The sequence below is a fragment of the Piliocolobus tephrosceles genome, chromosome 4 (genome assembly GCF_002776525.5).
Source record: "Piliocolobus tephrosceles isolate RC106 chromosome 4, ASM277652v3, whole genome shotgun sequence".
Taxonomy (NCBI): Eukaryota; Metazoa; Chordata; class Mammalia; order Primates; family Cercopithecidae; genus Piliocolobus; species Piliocolobus tephrosceles.
In genome coordinates this window covers 53,854,502-53,874,757 of record NC_045437.1, presented here as the reverse complement: position 1 = coordinate 53,874,757, position 20,256 = coordinate 53,854,502, and the positions used below count along the sequence as shown (strand labels likewise).

General features: G+C 36.7%; 1 protein-coding gene across 2 annotated transcripts in view; it reads right to left on the bottom strand.

Moving 5' to 3' along the window:
- ADAMTS6 (ADAM metallopeptidase with thrombospondin type 1 motif 6) overlaps nucleotides 1-20,256 on the bottom strand; it is a 333,597-nt gene that overhangs the window by 88,072 nt on the left and 225,269 nt on the right. The window contains exons 15-16 of one of the 2 annotated variants that reach the window (XM_023210467.1): nucleotides 5,756-5,858; nucleotides 4,362-4,400 (exon numbers count right to left, since the gene is read on the bottom strand). In XM_023210467.1, coding sequence (XP_023066235.1) covers nucleotides 4,362-4,400; nucleotides 5,756-5,858 — 142 coding nt within the window. The remainder of the gene's footprint in view (nucleotides 1-4,361; nucleotides 4,401-5,755; nucleotides 5,859-20,256) is intronic. The other variant, XM_023210468.2, reaches the window with a different exon arrangement.

The window sequence follows — 20,256 nt, the reverse complement described above, 5'->3', positions numbered from 1 at the left end:
AAAAAAAAAAAAGAAAAAAATCAGAAAGAATATAAAAGACTGAACAACATTCTCAACCAAGTTGATCTCATAGCTATCTAGAGAACACTATATAGCCAACAACAGAAGAAAACATTACTTTCCAAGTATACATAGAACATTCACCAAGAAAAGAGTATTCTCTAATCTTTTTTCTTTCTTTTTTCTAAGACAGGTTCTTACTCTACAGTGGTGTGATCATAGCTCACTGTAGCCTCCACCTCTTGAGCTCAAGTGATCCTCCCACCTCAATCTCCTCAGTAGCTGAGACTACAGGCATGTACCACTGCACCCAACTAATTTTTTATTTTTTGTATGGACAAGGTCTCACTATGTTGCCCAGGATGGTCTCCAACTCCTGGGCTCAGGAAATCCTCCCACCTTGGCCTCCCAAAGTGCTGAGATTACAGGCATGATCCACCACAGCTGGCCTATTCTCTAATCTTAATGAAATTAAATTATATATGAACAACAAAAAATTCTAGAAAATTTCAAATATTTGGAAATTAAAACAAAATGGTTCTAAGTAACCCAGAGGTCAAAGAACTCACAATGTAAATAAAATGGTTTGAACTAAAAGCTATAAAAATATAACATCAAATTTTGGAAATGTAAAAGAGCAAAAGAAACTGAAAATAAATAAGAAAATAATAACTATAAGAACAAAAATAAATAAGTTAGAAAAAAAGACAAAGACAAATTACCGGAAAGAGTACCAAAGCAAAAATGTGGTTCTTTGAAAAGATAAATAAAATTGTTAAATCCCAAACAAGACTGATCAAGAAAAACAGTGAAAACACAAATTATCAATATCAGAAATGAAAGCACACATCACTACAGATTTTATAAATATTAATATTAAATGGCATAACAAGAGAATGTTATGATCAATTTTACATCAATAAACTGGACCACATGGGTATAACATAAATTTCTTAAAGACACAAAATCAAAAACTGAAACAAGGCCAGGCATGGTGGCTCACACCTATAATCCCAGTACTTTGGCAGGCTGAGATTGAAGAATCCCTTGAGCTTAGGAGTTTGAGACCAGCCTAGACAATATAGCAAGATGTAGTCTCTACTAAAAATAAAAATTAAAAATTAATTAGTACGATGTGGTGGCCAGCTACTCAGGAGGCTGAGGAAGAAGGATCGCTTGAGCTCGGGAGATCGAGCCTGCAGTGAGATATGACTGGACCACTGCACTGCAGCCTGGGTGACAGAGGGAGACCTTGTTTCAAAAAAGAAAAAAAAAAAGCAAGCAAAAAACCCCACGAGAAATTAAAAAAAAAACACACAACAAACCTAAATAGCCCTTTTCTCTTAAGGGAGTTAAATTTTTAATAACAGGTTTTCACAAAGAAAATATCAAGCCTGGCTGGTTTTACTAGTGAAATCTATTCTAAGGAATAAATAATACCAATCCTAAAATTCTTTGGAAAATAAAGATTCTATTTCAGGAAACCAGAATGCATCTGATACCAAAACTTATCAAAGACGTCACAAGAAAAATATTTACAAATTACAAGAAAAATATTTACAAATTTAAACACAGATGCAAATATCCACAATAAAACATTATCAATTAAGTTAAATACAATAATACATAAAAAATAATACATCATGATTACATGGGGTTTATCCTAGGAATATAAGCTTGGTTTGAGGCTGGGCCCATTGGCTCATGCCTGTAATCCCAGCACTTTGGGGGCTGAGATGGGTGGGCTGCTTGAGCCCAAGGCATTGGAGACCAGCCTGGGCAACATGACAAAACCCCATCTCTACAAAAAATACAAAAATTATCCAGGCATGGTGGCACACACCTGCAGTCCCAGCTATTCAAGAAGCTGAGGTGGGAGGATGCTTGAGCCCAGGAGGTTGAGGCTGCAGTGTGCCGTGATCACACCACTACACTCCAGCCTTGGCAACAGAGCAAGACTCTGTCTCAAAAAAAAAAAAAAAAAAAAAAAAATCTTGGTTTGAGATTGTCAAATCTATCAGGTCACTCAGCATATTAATAGGATAAAGAATAAAAAATATAATCAGTACCTGTAAAAATTATACTCTAGGCCCAATCCAGTGCATTAAGGCAAGAAAATGAAATAAAAAGCATAAAGATTCGAATAGATTGTCTCGATTTCAGGACAACATGACTGTTTATCAAAAAAATCCTGAGCATCTGTAAAACAATTAGAATATAGGAATTTAGGCTGGGTGTGTAATTTGTGTAATTCCAGCACTTTGGGAGGTCGAGGCATATGGATCACTTGAGCCCAGGAGTTGGAGACCAACCTGGCTAACGTGGCAAAACCCTGTGTCTACAAAAAATACAACTAGCTGGACATGACAGTGTGCACCTGTAGTCTCAGGTACTCAGGGGGCTGAGGTGGAAGGATCGCTTGAGCCCAGGAGGTGGAGGTTTCAGTGAGCCAAGATTGAGCCACTGCTCTCCAGCCTGGACTACAGAACCAGACTCTGTCTCAAAAAAAAAAAAAAAAAAAAAAAAAGAGAAAAAAAAAAGAATATGGGTATTTAGAAAGGTCACAGAATACAAAGTTAATATACAAATATCAATGGAATTTTCAAAAGTTTAATTAACAATAGTGTCAACACCATAAATTACTCAGGAATCAATTTAGTAAAGTACATGCAGGACCTTACACTTAAAAGTACAAGACATAGCTGGGAGACATTAAAGACATAAATAAATTGAGGGATATACCATGTTCAAAAATTGTAAAATTCAATATGGTTTAATACTCAGTTATCCCTCAATTGATCTATAGATTCAACATAACGCTATTCATAAGTCCAGCAGGTTTTTCTGTGGAGATTAACAATAGATGCAAAAATTTACATGAAAAAGCAAATAAGTTAGCATGTTGGAAGAACGCTTATAAAAAACATCAAATGTGTTCATGACTATACAGTTACAGTAATCAAGTCAGTATGGTACTGGCACAGGATTGACAGATCAACAAAACAAAACAGAAAATCCATAAATACACTACAGATACAAATCATACCAAAAATTATTTTGAGATAGATCATAGATCTAAATGTAAGGACTAAACAATAAGGCTTTTGGAAGAAAACATAAAAAAATATTTTCTTAAGTTGATGTAGGCAAAGAGTTCTTAGGACAAAGAACACAATGACCAGAAAGAAAAATTATTTAAAAATTGTAATTAAAAACAGAAAAATTAAAAGCTTATATGCATAAAACCACCATTTAAAAAGCAATGAGAAAGCCACAGAATGTGACAAAACATTTGTAAAACTTATAAATGACTACCACTTGAGAAGGTAAACAACCCAATTAAAAATAGGCAAAAGATTTGAATAGACAGTACAAAAGGAGATATATAATGGCCAATAAATATATGAAAACATGCTTAACATTATCATCAGAAAATGGAAATGGAAATTTCATTGAAATACCACTCTACTCCCTCCAGAAGAAAACTGAAAAGACCAAATAATGACAAAGATGCGCAGCAAACAGAACCCTCAGACATTGTCAGGGGGAGTTAAATATGCTACAATCACTTTGGAAAAACATCTGGCAGTTTCTTTAAAAACTAAACTAAATTCACATCTAATCTACTGCCCAGCAATTCTACTCCTAAGTATTTACCCAAGTAAAATGAAAACATATGCCCACAAAATGACAGTACACAAATGTTCATAGCAGTTTACTCATAATAGCTAAAAACTAGAAACAACCCAGGTGTCCATCACAGCAGAATAGAAAAACTGGTTATTATTATGGAATACTGCTCAGCAGTAAAAAAGAATAAACTCCTTTTTTTTTTTTAAGAGAACTCCTAGACCCAAGTGATTCTCCTGCCTCAGCCTCGCAAGTAGCTGGGCTTACAGGTATCTGCCACTGCGCTTGGCTAGACTGAACCACTTCTATGTACAACAATGTAGATAGATCTCAAAAACATTAGGCTTAAAGAAGATTTACAACACGGTATTGTATACAATAGATTCTGGAACAGGCGAAACTAAACTACGGTGAGAAAAAAAATCAGAATGATGGTTGTCTCTTAGGAGAAGTAGGGAGAGGCAACTATTGACTGCAAAGGACTATAAGGACTTTTACGGACCGAATGTTTGTGTCCCCCCAAAACCCATATGTTGAAATCCTAATCCCCAATTTGAAGATGATGCCTTTGGAAGGTAACTAGGTCATGACAGTGGAGCCCTCTGAATGGGAGTAGTAGCCTTATAAGAAGGATCCCAGACAGCTCTTTTCCCCACTCTTTCTGCCATGTGAGGATACAATGAGAAAACAACAGTTCACAACCCAGAAGAGGGCCCTCACCAGACTCTAACCTTGCTGACACCTCCATCTCAGATTTCCAGCCTCCAGTACTGAAAAATAAATTTATATTTTAAGATCTCCAGTCTATGGTAACTTGTAATCACAGTCCAAATTGACTAAGGCAAAGACTAGAAGAATTTTGGAGGTAAAGTCAATGTTCCATATTGCAATAGGATTTTTAAAGTGTGTGTATTGGTCAAAAACCAGAGAAAGCATAGTTAAAATTTTGCATGTCACTGTATATAATCTTGCTTTAAGAGAAAAAAGTAAACAAATAACTGAACTGTGGATAATGTTACCATGCTGAAGTACTTAGAGGAAAGTACATTAATGCCTGCTATTTAAATTGAAATACGTCAAAAAATAAGATGGATTAATTAATAAATGGATAGAAGAATAGACATGTATGAAGAAAGTATAGTAAAATGTTAACGGTAGAATCTTGGTGGTAAATATAAAGTTGTCACTGTAAAATTCTTTTAATATAAAATACTGGAAAAGCAAGCAAAGAGTAAACTTAGGAATATATTTCCTTTTTTTTTATTTTGAGATGGAGTCTCACTCTGTTGCCTAGGTTGGAGTGCAGTGGCGTGATCTTGGCTCTCTGCAACCTCCACCTCCTGGGTTCAAGTGATTCTTCTGCCTTAGCTTCCCAAGTAGCTGGGTCTACAGGTGCACGCCACCACACCTAGCTACTTCTTGTATTTTTAGTAGAGACGGTGTTTTGCCATGTTGGCCAGGCTAGTCTTGAACTCCTGACCTCAGGTGATCCACCTGCCTCGGCCTCCCAAAGTGCTGGGATTACAGGCATGAGCCATTATGCCTGGCCTCCAAGAGAAATTTTCAACAAAATGTAATTTATATTTTGGGAGTGTAAAATACATCTGCTTATTGAACAATCAGTGCTTGATACATGCCCAAATTAAAGAGCAAAAATATTTTCTAACTCTGAAAAAGAATAACAATAATCTTGGCCTTTGACTAAGCAAGGACACACAGTTTGCTGATTTATATTCTTATAACTTGTTTTAGGGTGATAATTGCAAACATTTAAAGATTATAATGTAACTTACATATACCCCAAGGAAGCCTCAAGCAGAACTCAAAAAATACTACATGGTTTTGATATCCAGATATCCTTTCTAGGAATTTTATACCTGTTAAGCATAATTAGGTTTTAAAAAATGATTTCTGATCATTTGTACTAATATATAAACCTTATTACAGGGAAAATAAACCATGAGACCTTTATAGTACTATAAGCATTTCCCTGTTTTTATTGGCAGACGCTAATTTTAACTAGTATGTACATGAATGTATGCATGTTTTTGTTTTTATGTATTTGTATATTCTCTGATATTTGCAAAGTGCTCAAGCATGAATGCTCTGTCAGGTTATACATTACCTCCAGTATAGGGTTTCCAGTTATAATACTTTCCTCGGAAAGGCATATTGTCAAAGTCTGCACACTGTTTCTCTCGAAAATCTCGGGAACCCAAAGGGCATGGCTAAAATAAAATAAAATCATAAATGGTACCATTGTTGGAAAATACCAAAAGCAAGGGACAATGTCCCTAAAATGAACTCCATCAAATTAACTCACTACCTTATTCTGTGGCTATAACTCTGGCATTTGCTTTTCTGTTTTACAATCAGTATTCAGAGTGAAATGTGTGAGCTGTAATCTTAGCTATAGAAGATATAACTTAGGTAATTTAAACAAAGTGGTATGCTGTTTCCCTATAAATTTACAGTTGGATACATGTCATAATCCTCTTTGTAGTCCATCAGGTATCTCCTTATAAAGACACAGAAAACCTAGATGAAGAAATTAAAACACAAAATCCTTTGGGGTAACAGTATTTGAGGTCCAGTTGCCATAGCTACTCCCTGATCTTTATTTTAAAAAATCAAGAAGCAGGTTTGTAACATGACATTCAGCACTATTAATTGTGGTTTGGACTCCTACTACTATAGCAATTTACTGTTTAGCCTTGACAAAAACCATATTTTAAATGAGGAATGAAGTAGGCAAAATACTAGACCTCAAGTATAAACATCATGAAATTCAAGGGATTTGGACTTATTAAGATTTACATTTAATTTATTAACATCCCAGAAAATAAAATACAAAATGGCCCAAAACATGTACATTTGTTTGAGGTATGGAGAGGGATGTTAAGAGGGTGGAAAAAGGATTATCTGTTTTTAAAAGCTGGAAATGTTCCTTCTATTCAGAAACGCTTCTAAAGTTTTTTAAAGAGAAAAATCTTGCCAATCCAGCTAGCTCTAGATTCTGTATACCACAGGGTCATCCTAAACTCAACCTTTAAGTTCACAAAGAATTATAAAGCTCATCGTGTTTGAGTGATATGACTTAATTTGACTTATCTTTTAAAGTTCAACAGCTGTAGTACTTAAAAACTAAAAAAATACTGATTTTGAAAGACTGAGAAAACATTCTTAAATAAGGAAGAAAAGAATATGTCACTAGAGAAAATTCTGAATTGGGAATAAATGACAAGCGTGTTACAGTCACACTCAGAGATTGTTTTGAGGACTTTTTACTATCCTCCCTTAGATCTCTGTGTTTGCTTTATATAGTTTTCTGAGGACAGTACATTGCAAATGGTCACTCTGAAGCATATGCAGTAATAATAGACCACAATGTGCAAATATTTGCATGGTCATCATTGCTTCCTATATACTACAGTTCAATTTTCACCACATCAAGTCCAAAGCCTCCGATTCTGAAAATAGTGGCAATAGGTCCACACTCTGTTATGAGCCCTGCATTTTAAAGTGTTTTCAGCACATTAAAATATGACATTCCAATGCCAAATCTAGTGATTAATATTGTCAAATTACCTTCTTGCTTGCCTTTAAAAAAAAAAAGGAAAAATATTTACCATAGGCTAAAAGGTGTATCAGGCTGGAAGGATATGGTTTCAGGGTCTTTTGTTTCCTGGTCTGCTAATCTTTGGATCTTCAGAGTGCTCTCGGTTAAAGGAATCCTTTACTTTTCAAGTGATTTTTAGTGAATCCCACACAAGGACTAAAGTTGTTAGTGGGTTTTGTCATGCAGCAAGACTACTTTTAAAAGCAAATAACGATTTCAAAAGCAAACAATTTGAACTCTAGCTATAAGTTTTCATGCAGCACTTAAGTATTTGTAAAGCACCAATCACCTAAAGTTCATCCAAGCATGACTTTCAACTTTGTTGGAGAAACAAGACACAAATGAAAAAACGACCATGAAAAAAGAACCATCTTGAGCAATACATATAGTATATGACAGCATGTTACAGATTGTCTGTATGTGCTGAATACAAGTGAAATATAAATGTGTCCTATGATTAGCTAGGGATATATCAGTTAAGAACAAAATCTTGAGCATGTACTGAAGTATTACCGAAATTGTTCTAGTTAAGAAAGAAAAAGGACTTGTCAGGGAGTGGGAGACTATTAAGAATGAAGCCAAGAAAAGCCATGGGAATAGGAAGGAAAAGGTCACATATTGGGAATGGTTGGAAAAAGGCCAACCTAGATGAAAGAGATGAACTATACAGAGGCATAAGAGGAAATGATGTTTCACATGTATAAGCACTGGTACATTAAAAAGACCTTGAATTAAGAAACTAAGATATCATGAGGGCCGTTTGCTTAAAGGCAAACAAAACAAAAATGCAATATTTTAGTATCTTCTAACAATTCTCCTAAATAGAAGAAAAGTAAAATGTCCAATATGAGGATATTACTATTTAATGAAGCACTTGATAACGTTTCATGACTTTTTTGATCTACTTTTTTCCTGTGATAACCACTCTCAGGGTGAGCATAATAAAAAGATTAACAATAACAATAGCGAGCCAGTATTTACTAAGTACTTATTATGTGGCACACTGTTTAGGGATCTTTAGATATATTATCTATATACTCCTTCTCAACACTCTTTTGAGGTAGTTATAATTAATAATCCCATTTTACAACGAAGTAAACTGGGGTACAGAAAGGTTGCTTAGTAATAGTTTCAGGGTACAAGGATACTTTCACCATAAGTGTGGGAGTCTCCTCTGGACACTCTCCAAATGCTACAATAATAGCATTACAGGGTGTAGCTTCCTTAAAATGTACAAAAACCTAATAGGAACAATTTGGGTTCTAGACTTGGCCCTGTCATTAACCAGATGCAAGGTTCTTATCTTTCCATATTACTTTTTTTTCTCATTTGTAAAATAAGAGGGTTAAAAGCAAGAGTTTTGGAGTAAGGCAGACCTGGATTATTTCTAACTTGGTCATTTATTTAATTCATGGCCTTGAGCAATTTACTTGTCTAAGCCTCATCTACAAACTGGGGGTAATACTAGTATTTACCTCCTAGGCAACATATTCACACAAACTGTTTAGCTCTGTACCTGGCCTAAGGTAGCACTTAATAATCATTAGCAGCTATGCAGGGGTCCTTACACTCATTCCTTACACTTCTGCTCTGCTCTGTCTTTTAAGGGAACAAACCCTGAAAGCTCCATTTTCCAGGCTTTTTTGTCAGCTGACTTATGATTGGGTTCAGGTAATGGGAGGCACCAGTTGGAGAAGCCAGAGTATTTTTCTCCTTTCCTCTGTGCCTTGGGCAGTATCTCAGCAGAAGAAGAATCTTTTTTGTAGTTCCACCTTCAGGTAACAGTTCCATCCTCCCTACCCTTCTATCCTATGATTCCAGCTTCTGCTGTATGATTCTAACCTCTGGACTCTGACAAACTACCTCCTACGTATCTTCCTGGAAGAAACTAGTCAGACTCTCATCATCCATGTAATCAATTTCCTGCATTAAATTCCCTCTATTTTAATATTCAGACTGGTCTATTATGTTATAGTTAAATCTTAATTGATACAACAGTTATCATCATCATCATCATCATCATCATCATGAACGACTTGGAAAACTGAGTAAGATAGGTTTCCACACAATATTTTTTCACTTTAGGGCAGAAGTTGTCAAACTTTTACTGTAAAGGTCCACACAGCAAATATTTTAGGCTTTGCAGGCCATGTGTCTGTTGCAACTACTCAACTGTACATTACAGTGTGAGAGAAGCCATAGACAATATGTAAACAAATGGCCATGGCTGTGTTCCAATAAAAATACTTAAAAAAGAGTTAACCAATACAATTTGGCCTAAGAGGTACAATTTGTCAACCCCTGGTGTAGGGCGTTAACATAACATAGCTATATCTGTTTGGCAGCATTTCACAGAAGAACTCAACTCAACTATTAATTTCTCAGTCAATATAGAACCATACCTTGTAAGAACTCATGTTAGAAGTGATATAATCTAATTTGCATAAGATGCTTGGATATCCTCTATAATTATCCCCAAAGTGGTCATACAATCTATATAAATATCTACAGAAAAAAAGATCAAACACTTTTCAAACAGCTGCAATTATTAGCAGGTTCTTCCTTACTTTCAGTCAAAACCTGCCTTCCTATAACCCAATTATCTTTCTCCTTTCTTCTGGCTCCACACTGAACAAATCTTACCCTAAAGTGAAAGGTATCTGGACCTTGATGGCTTTCCTAGGGGCACATCATAACTTATCGTTAGTCCTCTTAAAACAAGGCAGCAAGACCGGGCCTTAAGTATATTTTTTTTCATTTTAGCAAGTATTTATAAAATGCTTAATAGAATCTAGGCTGCAGGGTTACAGAAAAAGAAAACCCAAACAGATTAGAGTTCTGGTTTTATGGAGTTTACTCTAGTTGGAGATGAGAAAGAAGAAAAACAAAGCAAGATAAGGAGATTGACAGTGAGGTGGGAGGGAAGTTGTTTTAAATACTATGATCAGAGAAATCCTCTCTGATAAGGTGGCATCCAAGCGGAGAGTGAAAAGAAACTGAAGGAATGATTTATGTATATATCCGTGAAAAGAATCTTCCAGAACACAGTAAATCCAAAGGCCCTGAGGCAGGAGTGTATTCAGGGTGTTCACAGAATAGTATAGAGAATGGAAAGGTTTCAGGGAATTGAAGTAGACTTGGGGACTTGATTCCATGCCATTGTTTCTAGAATACATCAGCCAGTATTCTGCTTTCCTGATTTCATTCCATCAGGGAATGCTCTGAATTTACGTTGATTAAATATAGGGTCAGTTGCAATTATATATGCTGGTTTGAAAAAATGAGAGCGAAAGAGGATTTCCTTAAGGAAAAATTACATAAAATACATTTTTGTTTTGTTTAGGAATAGTAGAGAGTTTAAAGAATAATGGTATTTAAATTACTTAAGGATAATAAATGCTGACACTATGCAGAAACCATAACAGAAAGCAGTGGGCATAAGCAACAGATAATTAAAGTAAAAGCCTGACATTTTCAGCCTTCTAGTGCTAACACTCATCAAGGATCTTCTCCTTTAAAAAACAAACTAGTAGGGCCCCACATAAATCTGGAGAGCAAAGCCGCAGGTCTCAGCATCTTTAGATCTTAGTATTTTCAAAGAAATAAATTAATATTAGCATCTTTATCACCAGTCTCTTCCCCAGAGATCTGTATAAGTTAACAACAGTCTTCCAACTATTTTGTTTAGAAGTTTATCCTTCTGAGTAAACTTAATACTTTGTATTGGTAGATAAATCTTAAAAAACAGAATAATTCATTGAGGCCTAAAAGTTGCTACAGAAAGAAATCTAGCTTCTGCTTACAAACTTTTCAGTGGCATTTCTATTACTGGGGTTCTAATCCTGGTTTTGTCCCAAAGAATAGGGTGACATTGGCAAGTCCCCAATCCTTTTTGAGCCTTCTTTTTTTCATTTGCAAAATATACTCCCAAAACTCTTACCTTCAAGAGAAATACACATCAAAATATCTTGCAAATGAGGAAAATTCTAAAAATGATGTATAATTTCTTACTGGTAACATGATGAGAGAGCCAAGAATGAAAATGCCTTTGTCCCTTTCCCTTTCCTCTCCTCTCCTCTTCTGAAGGAAGATATGCAGGTTGGAAAGACACAATGACTCCTATGGCCTCAGGGAAAATTGCAAACTGAGCAAAACTGACCTTCTGTTCTTCTGCTTCCTTACTCTACTCCTTTCCCACCTTCTGCTTCTTCCTTTTTGCTTTCATATCAAATTCACTCTTACATCATTCCTATTACACTACATCAACCTTCAACACTTCCAAATTTTCATTTTCTTTTTCCTCTACAGGAAAACAACATATTCTTAGCAGATTGCACCCTGTTTGTTAAGGGAGTTTAAAATCCAACCCCCTGCCCTGCTTAGCAAGTCATGCACTTGACAAGGGCCTGTGAAGGGATACATTTTTATGTGTTCACCCAGGTGGGCATCTTTTTAGAAATTACACAAAGGTACCACACACGCTAACAAAAGCCTTGCTTCTATACCCTCTTTTAAAAGTTGCAAACAAATTTCCTGATTCCCTAGTTATCATATACCACTGATAAAGTAATTCATTCTAGGGCATTCAAATAAAGTTAAATTTAGTGGTCAATGCCTGTAGTGAAGCATCTCAACCTCAGTTTTTATTCAACTTTCTTCTCTTTTTTCTCCCAAATAGTTTCTGATTTTTTTTTCACTATACATTTACTTTTAAATCAAAAGAAATCAAAAGGCAAATAACCCACATTGTCCAGACAAACTTGAATCCAGTGTCATGTTTGATACCATAATCTTTTATGCAGGTTTTAAAAATTAAAGTTACTTGTGTATGCCTTGAATAGTCTGAATTTAATTAAAATGCCATCTACCTATAGCAAAACTCTTTCCCTGAGCTTATAAACACATTAAATAACAGGTCAGGCATAATGGCTCATTCCTGTAATCCCAGCACTTTGAGAAGCCGAGGCAGGGTGGATCACTCAAGTTCGGGAGTTTGAGAACAGCCTGGGCAACATAGCAAAACTCATCTCTACAAAAAATACAAAAATTAGTCGGGTGTGGTGGTGCATGCCTGTAGTCCCAGCTACTTGGGAGGCTGAGGTGGGAGGATTGCTTGAGCCTGGGTAGCAGAGCTTGCAGTGAGTCCAGATCATACCGTTGCACTCCAGCCTGGGCAACAGAGCCTGACCCTGTCTCCAAAAAAAGGTTAAGAAACAAACTTTTACTTTGCAATTTTTAAAAGTATTTTAAAGCACAAAATAAACAAACAAGCTCTATTTTGTGCTTAAAACCTAGTCCTTATTTCTCAAAACATAATACACACCATAAAATTCATATTAACTTAAGAAAGATTACCAAGATATTGTTCCTGTTTTTTGCCGTGTGTGTTTTGTGTGTGTGTGTGTGTGTATGTTACAGGTAGGTAGATAGGCATGAACAGGGCAGGAAAGGGCTCTCCCCGACCCACTAGGAATGTCATGTGACAGTTTGGCAATTATCATATTGCCTCTCTAAATGTGATAAATTGGCAGCTGGCACCAGGGAGAGGCCATCTCCTGATGGTCCACACCTGTTGCACTAAAGTGTTAATTGAATGCAAGTGCCAGGGAGAAGCAACTTCCTGGGCATGCACATTAAGAGACAAAATGGTGGCATATGACCTTCCAGGGTCACTCCACCAGAAAAGGGAAGAAAAGCTTCAGATGGGCATGCATACAACTTCCTAAACACACTGGGAATGCTCACCTCCCAAGGGCAGGAGGGTACTGCATATGTGGGCAGCCCACCCTAAGGGAAGAATCATGAGAAAGGGGCCAGGCTATTAAGTTCTAGGATGAAGGTTAAACACTGCACTTGACTTCGATGCCCACTTGAGTCTCTTCCAAGCATCCTTTCCTTTCCTTTCTTTCCTGTTCTAAAGCCTTTTAAATAAACTTCTACTCCAGCTCTGAAACTTGTCTCGGTGTCTTTTTCTGCCTTACGCCCCTCAGTTGTATTCTTTCTTCTGAGCAGGCAAGAATTGAGGTTGCTGCAGACCTGTAGTGATTTGCCACTGGTAACTCGGATACCTTCTACCAGTAAAATATATAAAGTATGTTTATAAGAATAAAGTGGTTGACACATACTTGTTTTCTAATTATAGTTTAAGACATGATTATAACACTGTTTGTCAATGGATCAACTCTGTACCCTGTCTTCACTTACCCTGCAACTCTCCCTGAGGGCAAGATGTGTAGTTTCAGAATGTTCTCAGCTATCTGGTTCTCAGCTATCTAGTGAGGTTAGACTGGAAGACAAGGTCTAAGGTGACCCAATTCTTTCAGAGAAGCTTACCTTGCCACACCCACGCTCCAAGGGCTTCATCTCTTTTAAGAGCACTAGATTAGAAATTCCACGCTTTACTGGATCTCTTTCACAGCACTAGCCAGTTGCTAAACTTTAGTTTCCTCTTTTTAAAAATACTGGTCTTTCCAAAGACCAAAGATTTGAAGTTTTGATGAGGTATTGAATACCAGTTAGGTACTAGAAATAGCACTAGATGTTTTATGTATGTTACTTCTTTTAATTGTCAAACAACTCTGCAAGTTTCATAGAGCCTATTTACATAGGAGTCAACTGAAATTTAGAGAGGTTAGGTGATTTGCCAAGGTCAAATAGCAACATGTGTGACATTCACACCCAAGTCAATTTAACTTCCAACTGCATGCTTTTATTTTCACTACAATCCTACTTCCAAATATATAATTTTCCTGTCTGCCACAACCAAAGCAAAAACACTATTTAATGATCTTAAGCAATGCATTGAAAAGGAAAAAAATTGCTGAATAATATACTCCTCTAGCAGAGCTGACTGAGAACACACCCAAGTACTACATAACCTCTACTTAAATCTTAGAACAGACCACAGATGACCTGGAAAACCCTTTTCCTCCGTACATTTTTTACAGCTTTTACGCATAAAGAAGGGAAATCAAATGTTTAAGATGCAAGAATAATGTGCCTTTCCATCCCAGCCAAAGCGGAGCTTATATGCTTCACCAAAAGTTCTATCATAATCATATTATCAAGTAAACACCAAATCACAAATAATATAGAATAAGAAAAATACAAAGATCATTTTGGTTTTGGAAAACAACTAAGCACCAGAAAACTCCTTTTAGAAATTTGGGAAAGTCCTTTTCATAGTAGCTAATATTTCTTCTTTAGGCTTTGATATAAAATTTGGTTTATAACCTTTATATAGTCATATTTTTGCTCTTTACAAAAATTAAGTTTTCTAGTATTCACAACACTAACCTTTAAATTCTGCTACTTAAAATAGTTAATAATATGTACATCAATTTTTATCCTCTTAGAACATTCTGCATGATAGTTTCAAGTCATTTGAATGAAAAATTGTTCAGAAAAACAGAAATGCCTGATTAGTAGTCAGTGTTCTTTATGCCAGTAAAAAGAAGATTCCATACACATAATAATGAAAAGTCTACTTTTGAGGAGCTCCTAAGCAAACATTTTTCAGAAGATTGAGCACAGATCTGGGGTCTTCACTTTTCATAACGGCTCTGCCAGAAAATCATGTTAGTTTCTACCTTTGCATATTTATAAAATCTGTCAGGACCTAATCAACCATTTATCTCTATGTGCAAAAACGAGAACTGTGTCCTCAACCAATGAACTCTCAAGCATTATGACTTCTATAAAATTCTGCCCTCCAAACCCAGGTTCCACAAGGCCATGTCTATTAGATTAGCTCATGATGCCAAAAACTCTATTGTAGTTTCTGGCTTAATAGAAGGATCAAATTTTATCCATTTCTCCTATATGTCTTTAATAAATGCTCCTGGTTTCTCAGCAGGTTCAAGATGAAAAGTATATTAATTTGTTCCTGCTGCAGCTATTGTCTTTACCTGTTATTCCATCCTGGAGACCATTATGTGCATATCAAAGAAAGAGTCCTTGTGTAGCTGCTTTTGAAGACTTTCTAGGGCGACAAACGGTTATACAAGAAACAAACTGCCCATCCAACACATCCTGATGCAACTAATCAGCCTCAGAGTCTAGTAACTGAATACCTTTGGCATCTAGGCTGGTTATGTCGTTGTTGAGAGTGGGCAGGCCAATTTTACAGCTTGACATACTTTTCTGTTCTATTCTTAAATTCTTAGAATGAAAGTTTTGTCTTCATAAGTTGCTTCTTCTATCTCTGTGGATCTTTTCTTTGAAATCGGGTTAAGAGGGATAGGAGTTCATAGGAACACTGTTCCCTTTCCACCAAAGAGCTCTCTTCTCTTCTTACCAATTCTGTATCTTTTACATGTTTGGGGTAGAAATTAAATCAGCATTAGAAAGAAACTGCAGAGGCCGGGCGCGGTGGATCACGCCTGTAATCCCAGCACTTTGGGAGGCCGAGGCGGGTGGATCACGAGGTCAGGAGATCGAGACCATCCTGGCTAACACGGTGAAACCCCGTCTCTACTAAAAATACAAAAAATTAGCCGGGCGCGGTGGCGGGCGCCTGTAGTCCCAGCTACTCGGGAGGCTGAGGCAAAAGAATGGTGTGAACCTGGGAGGCGGAGCTTGTAGTGAGCCGAGATCTCGTCACTGCACTCCAGCCTGGGCGACAAAGCGAGACTCCGTCAAAAAAAAAAAAAAAAAAAAGAAAAAAGAAAAAAGAAAGAAACTGCAGATATATTGTTTTTGAGCTTGCTACTTTTTTAGACTACTTGCCCTATGTTGACTCTAGGTTCTAATTTCTCCTCTAACCTAAGCAAAGAGAGTCCTATGAGCCTTGTATGTTTTAATCTGACTCACCAGTGTAGGGCTCCACATGCATGGGAGGAATATCAAAGCTTCAAAATAATAAAGTATTCCTTTTTGGTTGTGGATGTATGTCCTTTTGTCATTACCACAAGACATTATGAATCTTAGAACTGATAAAGTTTGTGTCTCTACTTGGGTTACTAGGAAGCTCGGAGCAAAATTTGTGACCCATTTTTTTTTTTTTTTTGAGATGGAGTTTCGTTGTTGCCCAGGCTGGAGTGCAGTGGCATGATCTCGGCTCACTGCAACCTCTGCCTCCTGGGTTCACGCCATTCTCCTGCCTCAGTCTCCCGAGTAGCTGGGATTACAGGCGCCCACAACCAAGCCCGGCTAATTTTTTGTATTTTTAGTAGAGATGGGGTCTTACCATCTTGGCCAGGTTAGACTTGAACTCCTGACGTGGTGATTCACCTGCCTTGGCCTCCCAAATGCTGGGATTACAGGCGTGAGCCATTGCACCCGGCCAATTTTATATGTATGTTAAATTATATATATTTATATTATTTTCCTTTTCCTCTGATCTTCTAATGTATTTTTTTTTTTAGTTTTTATTTTAATGTAGTGCTATAAGCTAACAACTCTAATCAGAGAGTTACAACTAATAACAATTATTATTATTATATGTAAAACCATGAGAACCATGCAGTAAACCATAGTACCAACTACTCAACCACAGAAATGAGAGGATCAAGACTACTATATTACATGGGCTATGTAGAATGGGTTGCAAGATCCTAAAAGGAATTCAGGTAAAATCTATCAAACACAGTTGAACCAGCCTAATATTCTGGATTTTCTATTTTCTTTTCTGTTTCTTTTTTTCTATTTTTTTATTTGTTGAGACAGGATCTCTGTCACCCAGGCTGGAGGGTAGTGAGCATCTCAGCTTACTGTAGCCTCTATCTCCCGGGCTCAGGTGATCCTCCCATTTCAGCCTCCCAAGTAGCTGGGACTACAGGTATGCACCATCATGCCCAGCTAATTTCTGTATTTTTTGTAGAGATGGGCTCTTGCCATGTTGCCCAGGCTGGTCTCAAATTCCTGAGCTCAAGCAATCCACCTGCCCCTGCCTCCCAAAGTGTTGGAATTGATTACAGGCGTGAGCCATGGCACCCAGCCAATTTTCTATTTTCTATTTTAACTTACACTTTGAGCATACTTTAGAAAACATACAGCAAGCCTCAAAGATTCATGGCAATAAATAAAGAACTCTGGTTCTCCAGCTGTTTGACTATCTGACGTTATCTTATTTTTTTGAGCACTGATTAGAAAATTCTTCCAGGATTATTTTAACTTACTCTTTGTATTACTTCTAATTAAGTTTCAAGAAAAGTTTTGGAATTGCAAATGACCAAGCCAAAAACGCTTATGTATTGTTATCTAGTCCTTGACTGTCAAATTAATTTTAACTAATTGGAAAGTTTTCTTTCAAATCTTATTTATAAGACCATTCAACGTGATAGGTGTAGTATTAAATTATGTAAAACAGGTACTAAGGCAGGAAGCTGGTTTGATAAAAGAAAGGTATATTCTTTTAAATCCTTTAAATTGGGGTGGCTCACACATAACAGACACCTGGGCATCATTGGAAAAAATAACATTTAAACTATTATACATTTAGAAAAAGCATCAAAGTTAACTTAAAGAACACAGATATAATACCATACTGTTTCAAGAGTAACATCTATTTTTCGTTAACTGGAAAACACTAAACTTTTGCTTACATTACTCAATCTTTTTTTTTTTTTTTTTTTTTTTTTGAGACAGGATCTCGCTCTGTCTCCAGCCCGGGGTGCAGTGATGCAATCTTGGCTCACTGTAACCTCCACCTCCTGAGCTCAAGTGATCCTCCCACGTCAGCCTCCCAAGTAGCTAGGACTACAGGCACATGCCCAGCTAATTTTTGTATTTTTGGTAGAAAAGGGATTTCGCCATGTTGCCCAGGCTGGTCTCGAACTCCTGACCTCAAGTGATCCGCTCACCTTGGCCTCCCAAAGTGCTGGGATTAACAGGAGCCAGCCAACACACCTAGCCACATTATTCAATCTTAACTCCGATCACCTCACCTTTTATACTTTATTATTAAATTCTATAGGTTATATAATAGAAGCTCTTAGAATAGATTTTTAAAATGTAGACACTTCTGCTCTAATATGACACACGCCTTCATGAAAAATCTCTTTCTGTAAAATTGCACACTAAAAATAGCAGGCATATGGGGAAAACTGGGTTAGAAGCAGACGATTCAAAGACAGGGCATTAAAACAAAAAGAAAAAATTCTAATAAAATACTAGCACAATATTTTAAACACATGGCAAATTCCTAGCAAAGAAATACTGGAGTAAATGTAAGATACTATCTTTTCAAAAACTTGAAAAAATGAGGAAGGCTTATCAGTTGAGACTGCTGAGTTAGAGAAACAGGAGGCCAGTGTAGGAAGAACTGGCAGAAACACACAATAAGGCTCCTATGATGCTGCATGTGGCCAAATGTTTTGAGCAAAAAGAATGTGGAGTGAATAGTCATCATGTGCAGTACAATTTTCCTTTGTCCCTCAGCTATGCTGATGTTGTTTGACTCTTGCTGCTATATTATTTAATATCACAAAATAACAACCAAATATAAGATAATTTGTGTTGCAGAAGCAAGCTTGTAACAGAGCAAACTATATCAAAACTTTATATTATAGTTCTTCTAGATTTATGTTGAAAGAATGGAAATATAAAATACTCCACCAAACCAACTCACTACTGACAAGAAAGAGGAGAACTTCTATCAGTATGGGAAGAGAATATGATTACAATAATATGTCTGGTACATAGTAGTGCTCAGTAAATGTCAGCAGCAGTTGCTCCTACTACTACCACTACTTCTGTGGCTACTACTTTTACTAGTAAAGATAGAAATTAAAAAAGCTCTGAGATAGACACCTGTGGCTTACCCAATATCCATTACTCTCTGCTTTCTTGCTAACAGAAGTTCAATATTTTGCTTAGGAATCTGTCTCTCAGGAAAGGTGACCCTAACGCCATTTTAGGGGCAAGTCACTATTAATCTAAACCAATTCTGGTAATCTCATTCATTTTGTCAATGGCTGCTTTAAGGGTGCCACAATGACCTCCTGGCAAATAAAACCTGAGGAAATTTTTAAATAAATTTTAATTTTTTTATTTCTATTGGTTTTTGGGGAACAGGTGGTGTTTGGTTACATGCGTAAGTTCTTTAGTGATGATTTCTGAGATTCTACAGTGGACACTGCACCCAATGTGTAGTATGGTTACATGTGTAAGTTCTTTAGTGATGATTTCTGAGATTCTACAGTGGACACTGCACCCAATGTGTAGTATTTTATCCCTCACTCCCCTCCCACCCTTTCCCCCGAGCCCCCAAAGTCCATTGCATCATTCTTATGCCTTTGCATCCTCATAGCTTAGCTCCCACTTATGACTGAGAGCATATGATGTTTGAAAACCTGAAAAAAAATTGCTGAGGAGCAGGGAAGGAGATCTGGGAACAACTTTCGTAATACTTAAGAAAACAACACTGGAGCAGTTTATCTTTTCTCTTCCTCTCAATATCGTCAGGGCAGAAGTACTTTAGGTGCTTGGATGCTCTACTTATCTTTTTATGCTCCCCTTTCTCACAGAATTTGACCTCCTGATATCCCCTTTGCTATCTTGTCAGTTGCTTGCTAATTTTTAAATGATAAAAAAATCTTACTGAGTAATTAAAAAAAATTTTGTCAGAATAACCTAGTCTGTCATGACCAAAAATGGAAGTCTCTCTACATTTATTTATGTTTTTATTTATTTTTTAATTTAATTTTTAAAATTTATTTATTTTGAGTCAGGGTCTCACTGTCACCCAGGCTGTAGTGTGGTGGTATGATCATAGCTCACTGCAGCCTCAAACTCCTGGGCTCAAGTGATACTCCGACCTCAATCTCCTGAGTAGCTGGTATTACAGGCGTGAACTCTTTATGAGCTAAGAGTGATTTGTTTTGAGAATTTTACGCATAAAATTTACAATCTTCTTTGTAACAAGAATTTTTCTGTTGCACAGCTAGACTGTCGAGCTCTGTACTGTCCGATATGGTTGCCACCAGCCACATGGGGCTGTTCAAATTAAAATTAATTAAACTCAGAATTTCTGTTCTTCAGCTGCACTAGCAACATTTCAAGTCCTT